The 19,080-nt window shown below is 35.4% G+C and overlaps 1 protein-coding gene across 1 annotated transcript in view; it reads left to right on the top strand.

Moving 5' to 3' along the window:
- Positions 1-18,603, top strand: part of SLC27A6 (solute carrier family 27 (fatty acid transporter), member 6) — a gene marked incomplete at its 3' end in the record, with an annotated part of 36,425 nt that extends 17,822 nt beyond the window's left edge. Inside the window, exons 5-9 of the mRNA XM_009871810.1 lie at positions 6,956-7,150; positions 13,692-13,782; positions 15,677-15,875; positions 16,469-16,559; positions 18,481-18,603. Of these exons, the coding sequence (XP_009870112.1) occupies positions 6,956-7,150; positions 13,692-13,782; positions 15,677-15,875; positions 16,469-16,559; positions 18,481-18,603 (699 nt within the window). The remainder of the gene's footprint in view (positions 1-6,955; positions 7,151-13,691; positions 13,783-15,676; positions 15,876-16,468; positions 16,560-18,480) is intronic.
- Positions 18,604-19,080: the final 477 nt, after the last annotated feature.

Genomic DNA, 19,080 nt, shown 5'->3' with positions numbered 1-19,080 from the left:
TCTTTCCCATGTAGAAAGAGATTTCTTTGCAAGAACGGAATTTGATAGTCAGGTAAGGAAGGTGAAATGAGTCAGCAGGCAATTCTTAACAGTGGAGGGTTTACTTAACATCAGATTTTATCCTCTGATGAAGTTTACCTCAATTTATATTCAGTGCTGGAAATTGTTCTTTCTCTTATTGTTAAAATGTGGAATGGGAATTTGTCAAGCCTCTTTTAGGTTTTCAGCATAAATATTTTATTAAATACCCCAACCCAGTGACATGTCACTGTTACAGGCAACAACATCTGCACCTTCCCTTTGAAGTCTCTGAATAATCTCTGTGTCATTAGTTTTATTTACTGGTGGGAATTTTGCAATTTATTCTTCTAGTAACCTGTGTTTTAGTGTTTTTTTTCTTTTTAAATCTGCAACCTCTTGCCTATGTCATCAGCAGACATCATTCTTAATCCAAGTTGTTGCGGATGTATTACAGTATTAACAGTGCCTAAAAGGAGAATTAAACAACGTTTGTACATGCAGTAAGAGAGCATAGAATTTTTAGACTAAGAAGGTATTCAGCACAGCTGAAATGAAGCTTAGAGATTTGGAAGCTTCTGGATTTTTTCCCTCTGGACTATATCAGTTGACCTAATTAAAAATATACTTTATATCATGACAAACTTTGTGCTTTAAACTGCCATGACTACAACAACAGTATTTTTAAAAATGTGGATTTAAAAGGAGATTAGAAACCCATCCATTTTGTCTACTGCGTTCTGGTATTTAAATATAATCTCTTGGTACCACCTCTTAGACCTCATTCACATGATGATTCTCTGTCTGTTTTCTCATTCTTCCCACTAATAAGGGTAAAAGTTTTCATGTTTTCTTCCTGAAGAAGTCTTCTATAATCTTCCTAAAATTCCTTTGGCCTTAGGAGGCATTGCTTTTCCAGACCCATAACAGGACTGAAGGCTAGTTGCAATGTCAGCTACTGGTTCTAACATAGTGGCTCAGGACTTTGTTGAGACTTAAAGAGGCCATATAACTTTACTAGTTTCCTTCCTCCTAGCTTCTTTTGCTAGATACTCATCTTCTGGGTTAAGTTAGTGGTGATATGAAGAAAATGTCCTGATAATGAAGCCTAGAAATCCCAATATAATTTTACAAAGGAAGGCTTCATATTGCTCACAGAATAGCGTGTGCAATATGGAGCACAAGAAATAATCTGTGTGTGCTTTAATTCTTTGAGTTTACCCTTGGAAAGTTTTGTATAATTTGTTTTGACTTGTGGGCTCCTGGGGCAATCACCAAAAAGACAACAATCTACTTTCTATTACTGAGTGGTAGGCAATAGAAGTACAGCTAAAGAAAACATTTCCTATTAGAAGAGCTAAAGGAAGAAAACTCCTTTTAGAATCTAATCCTATTAGATTATCAGGGGATTGATTAATGAAGGCATGGTAAGAGTGAGCTATACTACACATCAACCAACCAGTTCCTGAACTGCAGGGATGTGGCGAGTGTGTTGCTACATGCATTCCTTGTAAATACGTGAATGTAAATCCGGTGTGGTCTGTCCATTGTATGTTATATTTAACAGATGTTTGCATTTCTCAGGCCCTGAGATGGCTTTCAGTTTGTCAGGGCCATAATACAGGAAATAATTCGTGCCTCCTTTGCTTGAAGTTGATTTTGCTTCTCTCCATTTGGCTTTTCTTGCTGCAGAAATGGTAAAAGTAGGACAATGAACCTGTTTTCTTCTATTATCTCAAAGCAGTTGCTAAGTATGTTCTTACATAGCTGCAGTCATGAATCCTTCCTCCACCAATTAATATACTGTTGATGGCCCTTCAAAAGGCATTTATTTTATCAACAACTTAACCGTGCAGATAGTCCACATAGTTTACAAAGAACACTTAGGGAGGAAAGGCTGGCAGATGAAAAATCCCAGGTATGTGGTATTTATTGTAATAAGGCAGATCTTGACTTGTTGGTTAATTACTATACAAATGAAACAAGCACACAAAATGGAGAAATAGTGTGTCAGAAACTGATTTATGATCTATGCAGATATTTGGCATATGGTTCAAAGATCTTAGCAGAATGAAGAAAAATCCAGGTGCAAGGTGGGAACAGTTCTTGCATATTAATGCTTCACAAAGGCGTTGGAAAAAATCCCTCACATTTACTGGTAGAAATAAGTGGATGTAGACTGAATTCTCAATTTTTTTCAGAATCACTGTAAGAAACTAAAGTCAAAGTGCAGGAAAATAAATAAATAGACAATTTAAAAAATCTTAGGAAGGTGTTCTAATATTCTATTATTCTAAAAATCTGCCTTCATAATTACCTATAGAGAGCTGTTAATTGCATTCAGAAGCACAGAGCATGAGCCAGTTGTCACGGGACATGAAGTATTTGAACTTGCTGGTGACAGTTGGCCAGGTCAAGGCACTGAGTCCTTTATAAAGGTGACATCGTGAGGAAACCATAGCTTTTAGCGAAGGAAGCATTAACAAGGTACTATGCTTTTGCAGCAGGCTAAGGGTACGCATGCTGGCAGTTGCTGCATACCAGCTGCTGCGCCATGACTGACTGATTTGCCAAAGGGTCACAGAGCTTATCTCCCAAAAGAGATGTGTATTCGATGACTCCTTGGAATTCCTCCCACTCCTATAATTCTATCTGCTGTGCTGGAGGGAAGCTAGCCGATGGAATGCCATTTGAATATGGCAGAAGTTCAAAGCATGACTGGTTTATGCTATAGTCTTGTTTAAAGCACAGGTTCTTCCATATTTAATTTATTTTGATTTTTGTACATTAAGACACCTGAAGTGTGCATCACTCTACCATGTTTCTAGAATTTGTTGGAGTTATCATCCTTTCTCCTATTCATTGCCTTTTATTTACTGCACAAGTTTTACACCTCAGGGCCCATGGATACCAACGTGCCTGTCCTAGCATTGGACTCAGGCAGTGATCTGGACAATAATATAGATGATGAATATAAAGAGTCATGAAAAAGGTGTTAAAGTGCTAACTCTGTTTTATTTACTGTAGTTTACTTTCCACTGAAAATTATTTACACATAAAACTAATATGAGATCATGTCATATAGTATTTTACAAAAGTATAGGTAAAATACTTGAAAAATAGCTGTATGAATATACTTGTATGTAAAACTAATGTAAGTTATCACTCTTTAATGTTTCCCCTCATTATAATAATTCTCTTAATAATTACTAAACCTGCTGGAAGATTAAATTACATGTAGTTTCCATTTGTACAGTTGAAAGACTGCTAAATGCATTACAGTTTTAATGCCTTTCGCCCAGAAGGCACTGCAGTACTCTTGAGGGAGTCTTTTATCAGCAGGTGGGTACAGCTGTGCTGGAGCTCACTAAATCACAAGCATGGCAGCTGCGGCAATGCAATCTGCGCTGATTTGAGAGCACCAGGATGAAAATTCTGTGAGCCTCCAGGCACACACACGTGGCAACCACAGTGAGGGCGAGGTGGCAGCTGTGCCTAGGGGGAGGAGAAGATGAGTCAGGTGACCCAAATGGACCAATCACAGCATCCCTTCCCATGGTGCTCGGTATATAAGGGCCCCTTAGAGGTGACTCCTCTGCTGGAGAGATTGCTTTGGATTTTTTGTCATCTCTCCATGCAACCGCCTCCTATTTTCATGCTGCAGAGGAGGACTGTTTATCTGGACAGGCTATCTTCCCTGCCTCCCTGGCTGGGAGTGGCACAGCTCTTCCAAGCGTTCCTTTTCTGGTTTTTTGGGACTGTCATCAGGAATCTGGGCTCAGGCGCTCCTGTCTGCTGCCATGTCCAGTCTGGGACTCTTCTGCTTGGGACCTAGTTGACATCCAGAATGCGTGGGTTCCACATTAACATATTGTCTTGTATCTTTGAATGTATTTGCGTACTTGGATAATATCTGTATAGAGTTCAACGTCTTTATTGTTAGTATTGTTTTCTTTTTCATTAAAAGTGATTCAGGTTATTTTTCTCCACCTCAAGGTCTCTCCATGGTTCCCCTGTTATCCTCCCATGGGAGGCTGGTGGTGGGATCACAGGGAGCATCTGTCAGAGTTTAGTGTCTGGCCCAGCCTTAAACTTTGTTACAATCTAATAGAAAAACTACCTTAGCTGTGAGGAAGGGAATTACTGCCCACTCTTTCATGAAAACTTGTTTTCTGTAATCATTTCTTGATGACATCCTACACCTTCTTTGTATTTTTGCAAAAAGGCTGAATGCCTTAAGAAAATGCTTCCTGAAGTGAGGTGGTGTACTCTGTATTCTTGATAGGTTTAATGTTGCAAACAGAGTAAAATGCTGACCTGTCAGGTTTACTCTGTGTCTTTTCCACTAGAGAAACAACTTTGTGCTGTAGTAATGTAAACCAGCCAAAATAACATGAGGAATTGCAAGTATTGAAGTAACTGCACTTATAAATGATGCTCTATTTGCTCTTTTGGAAAAAAAAAAGGCAACAAAACATATTCCTTGTAGGCCATAGTTTTCTAGTTGGTCCTAGTTTGTGTTTTTTCAGCAAACAGCCATTAACACTTCTATAATTCTTGAAGTGTAAATAATGAAAAAGCAAACTCACCTGCTTACTAACTTAGAGATTTTAAATATTCCTAGTCTGATGAATGACCTGGTTAGTGTGTGTATATATGCACACATACTTGTTTCTGCTGTTTATTGTATAACAAAGGACTTCTGTGAAACAATCTCTTGTGTTATGATTTTCTGTGTCTTAGCAGAGCCAGTACATTTGAATAATTCAATGACATCAGCGAAGGGTAACTACAGTTCAGTTACTGACACATTGATTTCAGTCTTGCAATAGAACTGTAAGGAAATAGCCCACTTTGAAAAGTTTTAAGTTGAGCTGACTAGAATATTGTAAAGATGGTGGACAATTTTCGGGAAAAAAAAAAAAAGAGTTAAAAGTTTTCCTAACAAAGTTCAAAGTAGCACTGAAACACTTTCTCTTAAAAAAAAAGGAACACTTCTGTTGTTCATTCACAGCATAATGATTTTGATTGTGTAATGTAACAGACCGTATTATTTCAGATATATGAAAATCTACACCATTACAGTGGGATATTGCATCTGAAGTTGAAAAAACAAACCACTCCAAAAATTACATTTATGGGCAATTTTTAGACAATGTGTTTCAGGTTATATTGACGGTCAGTTTCATCTTACTGTGTAACACAGCATTTGTTAATGATTTATTTGAAGTCAGTGAAGTATGTGCTCATGTGTTTAGAAATGACTCTTGCATTTGAAGTAAGGTAGGAGTGGAGAAAGGAAAAGGGAAGACTTGGGTTGTAAAAACAGAGTGGTTATTTACCGAGAGAGGCTAGTGAGTGATACAGTTTTCAAGTAAAATAGCAGGATAATGCCTGGGATTATAATGTGCCAAGAACTATCTGCATCTGGTGAAATAGGAGAGTGTCTTGCTGAATCATTCCAGCAAGAGGACTTAATTTCCAGAAGAAAGACTCTGAAGCTCAGTGAAGAAATTTTTTATCTTTCTGTGAGTTATGGGTTTTGAAGAGGGAAGAAAAAACTTAATCGATCTTTGTGATTTAGAGGAGGAACTTAAAATTTCACTGTGCTTGCAAATTTAGGTTTTTTTACATAAGTGAGAACTGGGAGTTCACAATCCTGATGAAAAATTGAATTTGGCCAAGATGTAAACCTCTGAAGAGCACTCCAGTCTATGTACTCGGTAGAAACTCTCCTTTTTTTAAGATCCAAAGATCCCTGATTTGGTCAGCTGAGCTGATTTCTTCCCAGAAGTAATTTGCTTTTCTTTTATGCCAGATTAATGGTGCTAAAATAGATTTCACTGTAAAGACATACCTGATTCCTACTCGATTAGAATTGGGATGGGAAAAGGAAACTAGAATAGAAGAACAGAAAACAGGGACACTCTGCTTTCTGTAGTATATGTATGTGTATATATATACACATATGCACACACATATAAATCAAGAGTGTGAATATCTGCATATATATGTATATAGAGGTGTTTGTATACATTTGCATCAGTGTACATATATAGGGTATTACAGAAAATGTTGGAATACCAGAGTGCTACGTAGTTCTAAAAGTATGTGGCAAAAAACCGTAACTATATTTATTTTGTGCTCTCTCACTTCTAGGGAATTCTATATTGCCTCTTGCAATGATTTTAAAAAGTTTTATTTTTAAATAGGTGAAATAAAAAAAAAGTAAACTAACATTTGAGGTCTTTTGCCTTCTGATACTTCGATTTAAATCTGATTGTATTCCAGAGGTGCTCTATGGAGTTACAAGGTTTGGGAATATGTTAATCAAATTAGTCGCACTGAACTGGATGAACACATACTGTGTGTTTCTTGGAATAAAACATGGAAATTGACAACAGTGTACACTCAAGATCGCCGAGAAATAATGTATTCCAATTAACATTGAACAAAACTTTGCAAGTCTTAATACTGTGAGAAATACAGATGACTCATACTCAGTGTGTGGGAAGGAAGAGGTATTACAAGTGTGTGAAATCTGATTGTTTCTTAGAATCAGTCTGAGAACACATGGAAGTAAGTATTAATCTCTGCTGGCTTTAATCCCGTGTCAGAAATAATTCCTGCCTTTCTTGGTTCTTCCCAGTTTTCCTAGATGATACAACTTTTAAAATACAGAAGCTTTTATCTAAATTAATGTAGCTTTTATTCAGAAAATAATTTCTTCGTTCAACAAGGTAATAGGTTTTTGATTGAAGTTTGCTACATTGTAGCTGTAGGTGACCTATGCCATCTTTCTTTAACTTCTTAGTTGTTTTACTTTTTTCCTGTTTATACTTGATGTATTTAAAGAAGATATGTTTTACCCACAATATATGCAATAATCAAATGCAGTTATCAGTATATTTTAATATTTTTTTCCTTTTTTTAACAGAAGGAAGGAGAAAAAAATCACAAAGTCCGGCTAGCAGTTGGAAATGGAGTAAGAAATGATGTATGGAGAGAGTTTTTAGACAGATTTGGTGCTATTAAGATCTGTGAATTTTATGGTGCTACTGAAGGAAACATTTGTTTCATGAACCACATAGGAAAAATTGGATCTGTTGGACGCACCAATTTCTTTTATAAGGTGACTGGTTTTTTTACGTTGTACTTTGTAAAAGAGGGTGCTCAAGGTAAATGCATTTCTGACTTTGACCACCATACAAGGAGATGCAGTCACAAGTTCAAGATAAATTTTCTAACTTAAGTTATTGCAAGTTTAATTGACCCTCTGGGAAATCTTGGCTGCCAAAGGACTGCAGACAGTGTCAGAAACGCTTTGCCTCTCATCTGACAGTCTTTCAAGTCTTTATTGGATAAAAGGACAAAAGAGGAAGTTGTATTTGTTATAATACCTAAGAACTTGCCATCTTTGAAGTAAAAATACAAGTGTCTTGTTCTGAGTTATATTTAAGCTGTTTTCAAAGGGTATATTTATGTTGCATATTGCTCTGTAAGTATTTGGCATAGATAGGAGCTAATAATAATTAAAATAAAGTAACATATAGGCATATATAACCGTAAGAGATATTTTGTACCTAGGTGCAATTAAACATAAGTAACTCTACATCTAGACTGTATTGCTATTCAGAAGTTTCAGAGATAACACAATACAAATATTATCACTGCTGAGTAATTGTGACGGCCAATAGTTGCCAAGGGTATTCAAATTAGTTAAAATTCTATGCTCTTTTATCTACCACATCTGCTGCATGTCTTTGTTTGTACTACATTACTAAAACTAGATAAAACTAGAGGAATACATATTATTTATATCCCACATGATGGCTTTTCCTTCATCCTTCTGAGTAAATAAGGAAGAATTTATTTCAGCTTGAAATTCAAAGATAGTTTTTTCCCTTTGGATCCTATTAATACCATCTCTTAAATAGTTTGGTAAGTCAGTAAGTAACACATGTCCCAAGCTTTAGCTAATAATATGAAAAATTTTTTTAGTAAAGCTTTAACATTATGTTGTTATTTTCACCAGTTTTCACCTTTCTTGAAATAAATAAGAGTACACGAATTGACTAGAATCTGCCAATTAACTGAGATACCTCTCTGTGCTGATACCTATCTGTATATACAAATCATGCTGACTTAAGTTATATCTGTGCTCCTGGGAAGAACTGATAGTAAAATGTCCTTTTTTTCAGAGAATGATATGAAAATATTGTTAGGAAATACATCAGAGATATGATCTAATGATGTGCAAATTGGTTTCTAGGTAGTATACGTTCCAGGGTCCATGACTTCAATATAGCATCACGACATTGCGATCACCTCAGACTAGGTTACAACTCGAGGCCGGAGAAATTGTTCACTTCTGGGATAGGAAGCCAGAGTGTGGGGAGGAACCTGGAAACACTCAGAAAAAACACACCACAAAAGCTAGTCTGTTTTTCAGAAGCTGTCGAGGGCCCAGAGGTTTAAGCAGACTGACTCTGTTGATTCTATGTGACTGATGCTCTGTGGTACGCACAGTGGGGCATCTCGTGCTGGTGGATGTCTCTAGAAGGGTACAGATCCACCACAGGAAATCAGGAATCTGGAATTTAAGGACTAGTAGGTGTCCTTAGAGCTGTGTTAATTTTTTAATTCATACTTTTCAAGACACATTTTAATTATTTTAAAAGATTTTGGTTTTAAATCTTACGAAATTTTACATTTGTTCCAAACTTGATTAAACTTATTTTCAGTATTTCAGAACTTTTGACAGAGTTTTGTCATAAATCATTAACCTTTTAGAAATACCATGTAAAAATTATATAAAGCATATAAAGGATTAGACTTGAAATTACCTATTTTTGGATTTAATTATCTGTGGTTTTAATCAAGTAGCGTGAGGGTTTTGCATGTATTGATAGTGGCCCTTCCTATGTCCTTAATTTAGACTGTTTGTATTTCCAAAAGGCAGATTAGATTAGGTTTTTGGGGGGGTTTTGCACATGAAACTTGCTACTTTTTCCGCTTTAGTGATTGGATTTAAGATTTGCATTAGTCACTGCAGATAAGGAATAAATATAGCTCATGCAAACTGCAGTTAAAATATAAATGCAGTTGTAACTGAATACTTCATATCATTAGACATCTTTTCTATGGTTTATATACTATACTGTCTGAAGTTGGAGCTGTTATAGTCCGTGGAAACATCAGTATAGTCTGCTAAGAAAATAATAGATTGCCCCCTTGTTTACTGAGGATGAATATGGAAAGATATCTTAAGAACTAGAAAAAAAACATTAATTCCATTTGGCTTGGCTTGAAACCAATTTTGTTCTTTCTTTTTCAATACTCTCCTTTACCTAGAAGTAAATGTATAGTAAGTCTTCAGCTATTTCCGTAGTTTCTGTCATAAGGAAAGTAGCTAAAGCACCTTATTTGTGAGCAGGATTATTATTTACCTACGACCATTCTCCAAGAGGCCTGAGGCATACTGGATCCTGACCCTTCCCCCAAAGTAGATACCTTTGGTATTCTATGACTGTAGAGTTTGTGGGAAGAATGAAGGTTGTCACCGAAAAACAGATTCGGTGCAGAGACAAACGATCTCTCTTTGATTACATGGGCATGGTCTGTCTAACCAGGTCAGTGGGTAGGTTGTATGGGCTGTTTTATGTGGAAATAGAATGGGCTCAAATCTCTTCCAAATCAAGGTGGTTTCAGAGACTATTTCAAATCTCCATGAGGAGTTTTTTCATAAGTAACTTGTTTTGATCCAGAGCATTTATGGTTGTGCAACATACTTGTCTCTCTCTGAAAGCGTTTGTGTCATTGGAACAACATGCCATAGTAATAAAATTACAATTGTTAATATGTATTGAATTAACAATTTTGAGATCTGTTAGTTACTGGGGCTCTGCTTCTGTCGCCTGTGTAGTTCTCCTGGAGGGCAGTTCCTTCAGACTGCTTCTTGACATTTGTTTGCAGGTGCCACTAGCTCCCTCGTATGCTAGAGCAGAGTGGTGTTGACATGAACAAAGACTTAGACATAGTGCAGTTTCACAAAAGTCTAAAAGAGGTTGAGAAGGAATGTTGGAAGCATCATGAGACATACTTTTTAGTGATTTCCTTTTTTTTTTTCCCCCTAAAAAAAAATAAATATTTAAACAAGTACTTAAGCCTAGGGACCTTTTTAATGCATTTTTGATTACTCTGCAATCTGTATTGTGACACAAATTATGTATTTTAATGCCATAGATAAGTTCATTTTTTTACTTATCCCAGGCATTTGATATTGGGGTTTTTTAATGCATTTTACAGGTTACAGATTGTTAAAACAGTGCATTCTGAAGTGTAGCTGTTGTGTTTGTTTTACTTCAGCCTGAATGACATCTGCTGGACATCTAGCAATATGTAAAGAAGAGCAGCTTTATTTTTGATTTACTGACTCATGAATGATCTGAAGTTAGAAAGGGACACTTGTCTCCTGCTGGGACAATATGAGGAGATATCCTCAGATATACCTCTAGGGATTTCCTAAACCCCTGTTTCTTACACTGTGGGCAGAAGGAAAGAGAACTGAGAAAGGGGAAAAGAGGGTTGTGTGTTCATATTTGTGATATAGTAAAGGAGAAGGAAGAAATTTACTCTTTTTCTTCTGGTATAATTGCACAGCCATAATGAAGTAAAAGCAGTATAAAACCCCATACGTATAGATATTGAGAGTCTAGTGGGAGTAATAGCAGGTAGATTCAAAGTGTAATGTTCTGAGCAGGGAAGAATGAAAAGAAGTAGGAAGGTGTTTCTGTTGTACGTAAGGCCATGGCACAGTTTCTAAAGGTGAACTGCAGCTCAAAGTTACGGTGTTAAAAGACAAATAGAGCTCTCAGAATGACCAAAGTAACTTTTCTGCCAGTAAGTGCCAAGACCTCTAGACAAACGCTGGTGATAAATATTAAGGTTCTACATAACACATTTATCTTCATAAATGATTTGTAAGATACAAGTTAAAAGGAAGAAACGGATGAACATTGTAGTAGTTATTGGACATCCAAGAGGCCACTGTGCATATGCTGTTAACTCGAAGCAGTGCTCTTGTTTGCACTTGTTTATTTTCACATGGTACTCTATAAATAGGGATAGTTTCACTTGCTTGAAAGCATCACTGTGGCCTATGAATAAAACCTTCAATAGGAATAGTAGAAGGCTCTGAGTAGCTTTTTATCTGGTAAAATTTAAATTTATGGGCATAGAAATATAGTAAATTACTGTGTAATATTTTCATATTGCATACATATATATGCATACAGTATTGCATACAATATGTATGTCACTGATATTAATTATTATTTTTATTATATATGGCATACATTCTCTGTGTATTTATATAAATGTGATATGGATAAAATCTGTAAGAGTGTCAGTTGAGTCTATCAAATATAAACCTCTTACTGAAATAAATTCTGAGTGATGGCAGGTCATATATAATGGGAGAGTAGGACTAATGAGATCTGAGGAAGCTTGTAAGAAGGGCTAAAAATAACCCATGGCATGTACACCTGAAAAAAACAGCATATAAACAAACACTCCAATGTTTATTCAGTTATTAACCTACTTCTTTCATTATTTTAAGCATAAGCATTCAAAGTATTACACGAATCAAAATCTTTCTTACTTAAAACTGTATGAATCAATATCAGCTTTGAGCTGAGAGGCATTTAAATCCTAAAACAAATCATAAATCATTTCAACGTATAATATTTTTTCTTTTGCACAGAAACACAGCATTAGTATTATGCACTTTTTTTCATACAGTCAAAGAACTTAAGTGGCAGAAGAGATACTTTTTAGTTTAAAAATAAACAAAGTTAGGTTTAAGCAAATCTTAAGACCCTGGAAAACTGGAGTCACAGGAAGAACAGGACATGTGTTAATACAAGCAATGAAAACTCTTAAATTCATTGGGCAATGAAAATTAGTGTTGTTTCTGCTCTTTTGACTAGTTTTGAAATAAAATAATCTAAGATACTTCAAGTGTATTCCGAGATATTTTACTATAATATGTGGTGATTCAGTTAATAGCAAGCATAGCTTTAAAAGTTCTTTTTTAAAGTTTTGTTTATTGTGGTTAACAAAACTGTGCAGAGGACCTATATATCAAGTCTTCACAGTATAAATAAGTAATTGCAAGTATATTTTTAAAATACTTATGTGATGATACTACACTCCAGAATGTTTTATTTATTTTTTATACTTCATAGTTTTAAGATACTTGGAACTAAATCTACTACATGTAATGCTTTGTTTTATAAACAGATATTCTCCTAGAGAATTCAACAATTATCTTATTTCTAAAACAAATTACTAAATAAAATACAATAGCTTTTGATCCTTGTTCTCTGATGAAGGTTCTGTGAACATTCACTCTAAGTTGAACCTTTGGGAATTTCAAAACTATTTTCAAAACTCACATATTTCCCATAAATGAAAAAAAAAGGGGGGAGGACACACACAGAGAACAGGATCCTGTTATTAGATAACACCCAGGCAGCATAGTAATAGACAATAATGTTGCAGTTTAACTAATTTTATGTTTCAGCTAGATAAACCATGGGTTTTTTTGGTAAATTCATGTGGTGCTTCAGGGAGTAAAATGTAGATTAGAGTTATGAATTCTGTATGCAGTACCCTGTGAAAATAAAATGGTAATGCTTCCACAGCTCAGGCCCTCTTTTCCAATAAATTTTGAATAATGAGATAAAACAAATGTAGGCCTGTAACCAGACTAAATGCTTTGCTCTGGAGCTTTCATTTTTTAGTATTTAATATGAAAAGAGAGCGGCTTGCAAAGAGACAGCTGTTTGCACAGAATGTATATCAGTGTAGTTTCATTTTGCATGTCTAATGAAATATGTTGTGTTTTCTCCCTTTAATTGTGTATTTGCATGACTATTAGTTCGAAAAGCTAACTGGAATAGGTACAGTTAATACTATGAAGTTGCACTGCTTAACATTTGACTCAGACTGCTCTTTATTCAGACTTCCTTGAGAATAAAATTATATGAAAAAGTTACAGCAACGTTTCAAATTAGGGTAAAATAATTACGCACTCTTCATCTAAACTAAATGCAGGATAGGAAAGGATTGTGTGGTTTTGGCATCCTATCATTTATTTCTGTCACTTCCATAACACCATCCTTAAATTATATTGCATTACTTTATTGTGAAGAGTGCAGGTGTGTAATCATATGTTCTAAAAATTGTTTTCTCTGCTTGCCAAGATTTCCCCAGAAAACAATTGTATACCCTTAGTTTGACAAGTTGTTAAATAGACTGCTGATATACCACATAAAATGTCATAAATTCCAGATATGCTTCTATTATCGTGACTCATATAGGCTCTTCCACCGGTACGTAGATCCCATAACTTATTTGTCAGAAAAAGAACAAAATTATGTTTCTGTGGCTTCTTCAAGTATTTTTGAAAGTTACAAGGTTATAAAAATATTTTGATGCTGCTTACCTCCAGGAAGTGGTGTAAGTTTACATACAGAGTATTTTCATTTTTGAATGAAACTACATGCTTCTTCTAGATGAACAAGACTGGAGTAAAGGTTTCCTTGCGTATGTTTGCTGCCACCAGATGTCAGTGTGTAGGTAACTGATGATCCTTTTTCCCTTTTTAGCTTTTTTTCCCGTTTGATTTAATCAAGTATGACTTCCAAAAAGATGAACCAATTAGAAATAAGCATGGTTGGTGTGAAAAAGTTAAGAAAGGTAAGTATATGTTGTAAGAGGATATAACAGCATTTTGATTGTAATACAAATACTCCAGGGATTTTTTTAAGGAGACTTCCTCTTGTATTACTATACTACGCCAACATCGACTATTACTCTTTTCTCTGAAAAAATAAAAGCAATATGATTTCTGATCTAGGAGAGAACATGATTAAACATACCAGTGCTGTCACTAGACAAAGTTAGGAGATCTCTGGATGTATTTACGGAAGAGTTCAAAAGTGATGATATTATCTCTGAATATGGAGGTAATCATAGAATCATAGAATGGCCTAGGCTGGAAGGGACCTTAGAGATCATCTAGTCCAACCTCCCTGTCATGGGCAGGGACGTCACCTCTCGACTAGATCAGGCAACACATGACATCTGTATTTTTTAAAGGAGGGTAACATAGTGATACGATTGCCTAAAACATCTACAAGAAAGACTGATGGATTAGATCAAATGCTTTTTGCTGAGAGATTATGTGTTTCAGAGTGAACTGATTAAGCTTAACAAACTTTTTTTAAAAAAAAGGTGTTGCTTGATTATAGCTGTCTTCAAAATACTTATCAAATATCTAGTGTCTCCTGATTATGCCTATTTTCAAAGTGTTCATCACATACTGAAGCATCTCTGTTGTGCCGTAGGAAGGTAACAGCTGCAATTAATGTCTGGAAGCGGAAGCGAGAAAGCTCATATTGAAGTTCAGGCAGACAGCTTTAAGAGGGAGCTGAAGGAGATTTTTCAAAGGAGTTAAGAGGGTCTGTAACAAGTCCTAATCAGAGATGGGCACGCTCAAGAAAATACCGTCCCTGAAATGTGAAATTTTATAGGAAGTGATCTGTAGGGTTGTCAGACTGACCTGTGAAGGGAACACATGCTCTAATTAGACACTTTCTCTAATTTTTTTTCAAATTACACCAGTTAGTCTAATAAAAGCATTTTCTCTGTCTATAGCCTTTGTCTTACCATGGTCTGTATCTTCAGACCATCATTGCTTCAGTAATACTAGCATGTAACTAAATGCTTTCACCTTAAACACTACCAATTTATGGAAAAAAGGAACAGCTCTTTTATGAGCAAATAGTCTTAAATTAAAAATTTGGACACATCATTGGATATGTGTTTATTTTTATTTATTTTCATGTTTATAATTCTTGTTTCTGATAGAAAGTAATCTAACTTTTAAGTGTGATTGTTCAGAAGGTGCTTCCAAAAGAGTTAGGAGTTGATACAACTATCCCATCTTCAGCAGACTAACACCCTGATAGTCTATGTGCATAACAGGATAATCCTTTCCACATCTCTCCCTGTTTTTGAGAGAAAAAAAAATATATTACAACTTTTATATTTTACTCAAAAAAGAAACCAATGAAGCTCTATCATATTAATGGAAATTCTTTAGGAGTGTTCTCAGAACTTCTGAAATAAGACTGATGATGGTTTTAATGCCTATGTCAAACACCTGCTTTTTATTAACACTAGTTTTTCTGATGAAGTTCGGTCTTATCACTGAAAATTCAGTAAGGTGTGGGGAGTGGGGCATAATATTCACCAGAAGCACACTTTAAGACAGTAAACCTACTAGTGAACTTACAACTGGTAGATGACAGTTCTGGGAAAATCTCTTTGGTGAGCCATGAGGAAGAAATAAAAAGACGGGACAATATTTTACTATGTCTTTATGGTCAGTTTGCATACAGAGGTGACCACAGATATAGTAAAGCAGTGGAAAAAGGTAAGTTTTTATTATTGCATCTTACATACTGAACTCTGCCAAACTTGGTTCCCAGTCTCATAAATTCATATGTACCAAATTAATATTAATGTAAAGTACAGGAAATAATGCAATGACACCCTAGGTTTACATTCTTTCAACTTCTCTGTATAGGTGAGGCTGGTCTTCTCATTTCGAAAGTCAATGCAAAGAACCCTTTCTTTGGCTACGCAGGAAGTAAGAGACACACAGAAAAAAAATTACTCTGTGAGGTATTTAAGAAGGGAGATCTTTATTTTAATACTGGAGATCTAATGGTTCAAGATCATGAGGATTTTCTTTATTTTTGGGACAGGATTGGAGATACCTTCAGGTATAATCATTGTTTCTTCTCACATTTCTTAATTAAAAAACATGGATATGCATAATACAGTAATATTGTTCTGTTTGTTTTCAACCAGAAGAGTTCTGTTTATTGTTCTTATAATTATTTTATAATTATCTTGAAGTGGGTCGTAGGGGCTTAATTTTGTAAAAACCTTACCGTGGAGCTAGATGGCTTATTTCCAGAATGTTTTATAGGGATTACAGCTCTTTGAACAGTCCTTCCGATAAGCATAGTATTTAGTGATGGTACAAGCAGGGAGATTGGAAACTGAAGAAAAATGTATCAAAGAGTAAGGACTAGTCACATTTGATACATTTAGATACATATTAAAATTCTGAGAACCATTATATCAGATTGTGGCAAGTTTTCAATTTCACTGTGCTTTACAGTGATAGTTAGTATTGCATTGCATTTGAAGCAAGTATCATCTACTGACGCGGTCAATATACTAATATGACAAGTGGGAACAAATTTGAAGTGTTGTTGGTCTGCAATGGAATGCCTTGTAAAGTTCATGTTTTCTAAAAAGGAGGTGTCTGTATGTTTTCAGGGGAATAAATTACTTTTTAACATTTTAGGTGGAAAGGGGAGAATGTTGCAACTACAGAAGTTTCCGATGTCATTGTAATGTTGGACTTCATACAAGAAGCAAATGTGTATGGTGTATCTGTGCCAGGTAAAAGAAGCTTTAGCTGTACATTTTTCTTCTGCTAGATTAGTTATTAACCCTTGATAACTTTTATTTCATGTATTAAACCTATGAATCATTTCTGACTGAGTCATCTGTTTAATACCTAGCTAAAATGTAGATGTAGATAATGAAAATGCCACCACATTGCTAATGAGCCAGTGAATCATACACTTTTATGTGTATGCAATGATTTGTGTCTTTGAAAAGTTATCCTTCATGAATTTGTGATAGCTGCATAATCTAAATAAAAGTTTAAAGACTTAACTAAATTCACATCCTTGGAGAATCCACATCCATGCATCAAAATAAAATGTCAACAAGGTAGGACTTAAAGTAACTATAGGAAAGTGTATGAAGACATTCTTCTGCCTTATTTTGCTTTTAACTTGACCTCATAAACCATCTCTCAATGGATATATTGCAAAAACAAGGACAGAGGGAAAAAGAAGATTAAAAAAGAAATTGCATTAATGCAATTGCATTTTTTTTCTTGAAGTATGTACTAGGTCTGGCTGGGATAGAGATTAAATTTCATTATGGTCCTGTGCTTTGTGTTGGTGGCTAAAGCTGTTGATAACTTATCAACACTCTACTATTGCTGAACAAAGCTTGCACAGTATCAAGGCTTTCTGCCTGCAGTGAGTATGGTGGGGATGGGAAAGAAGTTAGGAACAGAGGTAGATGAGACAGTGGGCCCAAACTGACCAAAGGGATATTCTATATCATATGATGCCATGCTCAGTAATAAAAGCTTGGGAAAATGAAGCGGGTGAGACGTTTGTGGTTACAGCCTTTGTCTTCCTAAGCGACCGCTGCATGCGCTGAATGAGGCCCTACCCTGACAGAAGTAGCTGGACATCTGCCTCATGATGGATAATAGTGAATGAAGTCCTGGTTTTGCCTTGCTTGTGCGTGCAGCTTTTGCTTTCCCCATTAAAACTGCCATTATCTTGATACATCGAGTCTTCTTGCTTTTCTTCTGTTTCTTTCCCATCGCCTGGGAGAAGGGAGTGAGTGAAAAGCTGACTGGATGTTTGTTTATTGGTCAAGGTGAATCCACCATGAGATGATAAAACAGTTTAAAATGTGAAAAATGTGTTGCCACACAACAAGAAAGATGATAATAAAGAATGACTGAAAATCAGACTCAAAAATATGAGAGCTTCTCATTTCATGTATAGCACTTAGCTGCAGATACCTACCCAGTTTATGTGACTATTGATAGCTACAGTTGAACATAAACAAAATCAAATTACTTACAAGTCTTGTAGCATTAGCACAAAAAAATATAAAAAGGAGACAAAAGGTAATGTTGGCAGAATGTCTCTGCTGTTATGACTAGCTGACAGTTAAAGTGTGCAGTTATTTGTGATTGTTGAAGCTCATTGCTTTTGTATTTTATCCATTTTGGTCTTTCCTCTAGACCCACGGTGCTCTCTCTTTACACACAAACCAGTAAGAACTTGCAATTTCTCGTTCTTTTAATAACATTCAGATGCAGAGTTTTGAGAGAACATATTGGCAAGAGAGAAAGGCTGAAACTGAAGAGAAGACACAATTGGCTAATCTGGGAAGAAGGTTTAGCACTCTTGTTTTTGAGAGGACTGGTGTTGACATTTATCCACATTTATTGATTAGTATTGAGCATAGGACTCCATTTACCCTTACCTGCCAAGCTGATTTACAGCATTATTGCTTAAGTGATCACTTGGGTGATCTCCAAATATGTGTGATACCATACAAATTATGAATATAGTCTTCCATCTTTACTGTAAACCAGAAGATGATATATGACTGTTAGGTTATTAATGAACTACAGTTCTTTTTTTGTAATATTCATTACTAAAATGTCAACTTTATTCAGGTTTCAAAATTCTCATCTCACTTCCTTCCTCCCAGGTCATGAAGTTTATGGCTTCTCTTATTCTAAAGCAGAATACATCATTAAACTTGGAGCAAATGTATAAACAAGTAGTGACCTATCTGCCAAGTTATGCTTGTCCTCTTTTTCTAAGAGTCCAGGTAAGCTGCATTATTGTACAGTGCATACAAACATCTACACTATTGGATCACAACCTACACAAATAACAGAAAGTGCTTGTTCATGTATCACTTGATTAGTTTTAAAACTGGTCCTATGTGCTGTTTTCATTAATGGAGTGCTAGGAAAGGAATTATACAAAAAGTCAATAAAATTTGCGGATTATATTTAAATGGGAGGAATTGTACAAATGAGTAAGGATAGAGATAGTACAAAAGGATTTAGGGAGATTAGATGCATGAGTATGGGAGAACAAAAAGATTCAGGTGAGTAAAATGTGAACAATTGCATCCGGAGAAAATAATGTCAAATCCATTTTATTCAGTGGAAATTGAGAGAAAAATAGAGCTAAAGCTGGAGATGCTGATTGTGCAGAATAAACAAAATGATATTTTCTGTGTAATCTAATGACAAAGGTTAAAGCATTTGAAAAGATACTAGGTAAGTTGAAAATATGA

This window comes from Apaloderma vittatum, unplaced genomic scaffold (assembly GCF_000703405.1).
Source record: "Apaloderma vittatum isolate BGI_N311 unplaced genomic scaffold, ASM70340v1 scaffold31320, whole genome shotgun sequence".
Lineage (NCBI taxonomy): Eukaryota > Metazoa > Chordata > Aves > Trogoniformes > Trogonidae > Apaloderma > Apaloderma vittatum.
The sequence above is the reverse complement of the archived record's forward strand: the minus strand, read 5'-3'. Positions and strand labels throughout refer to the sequence as shown.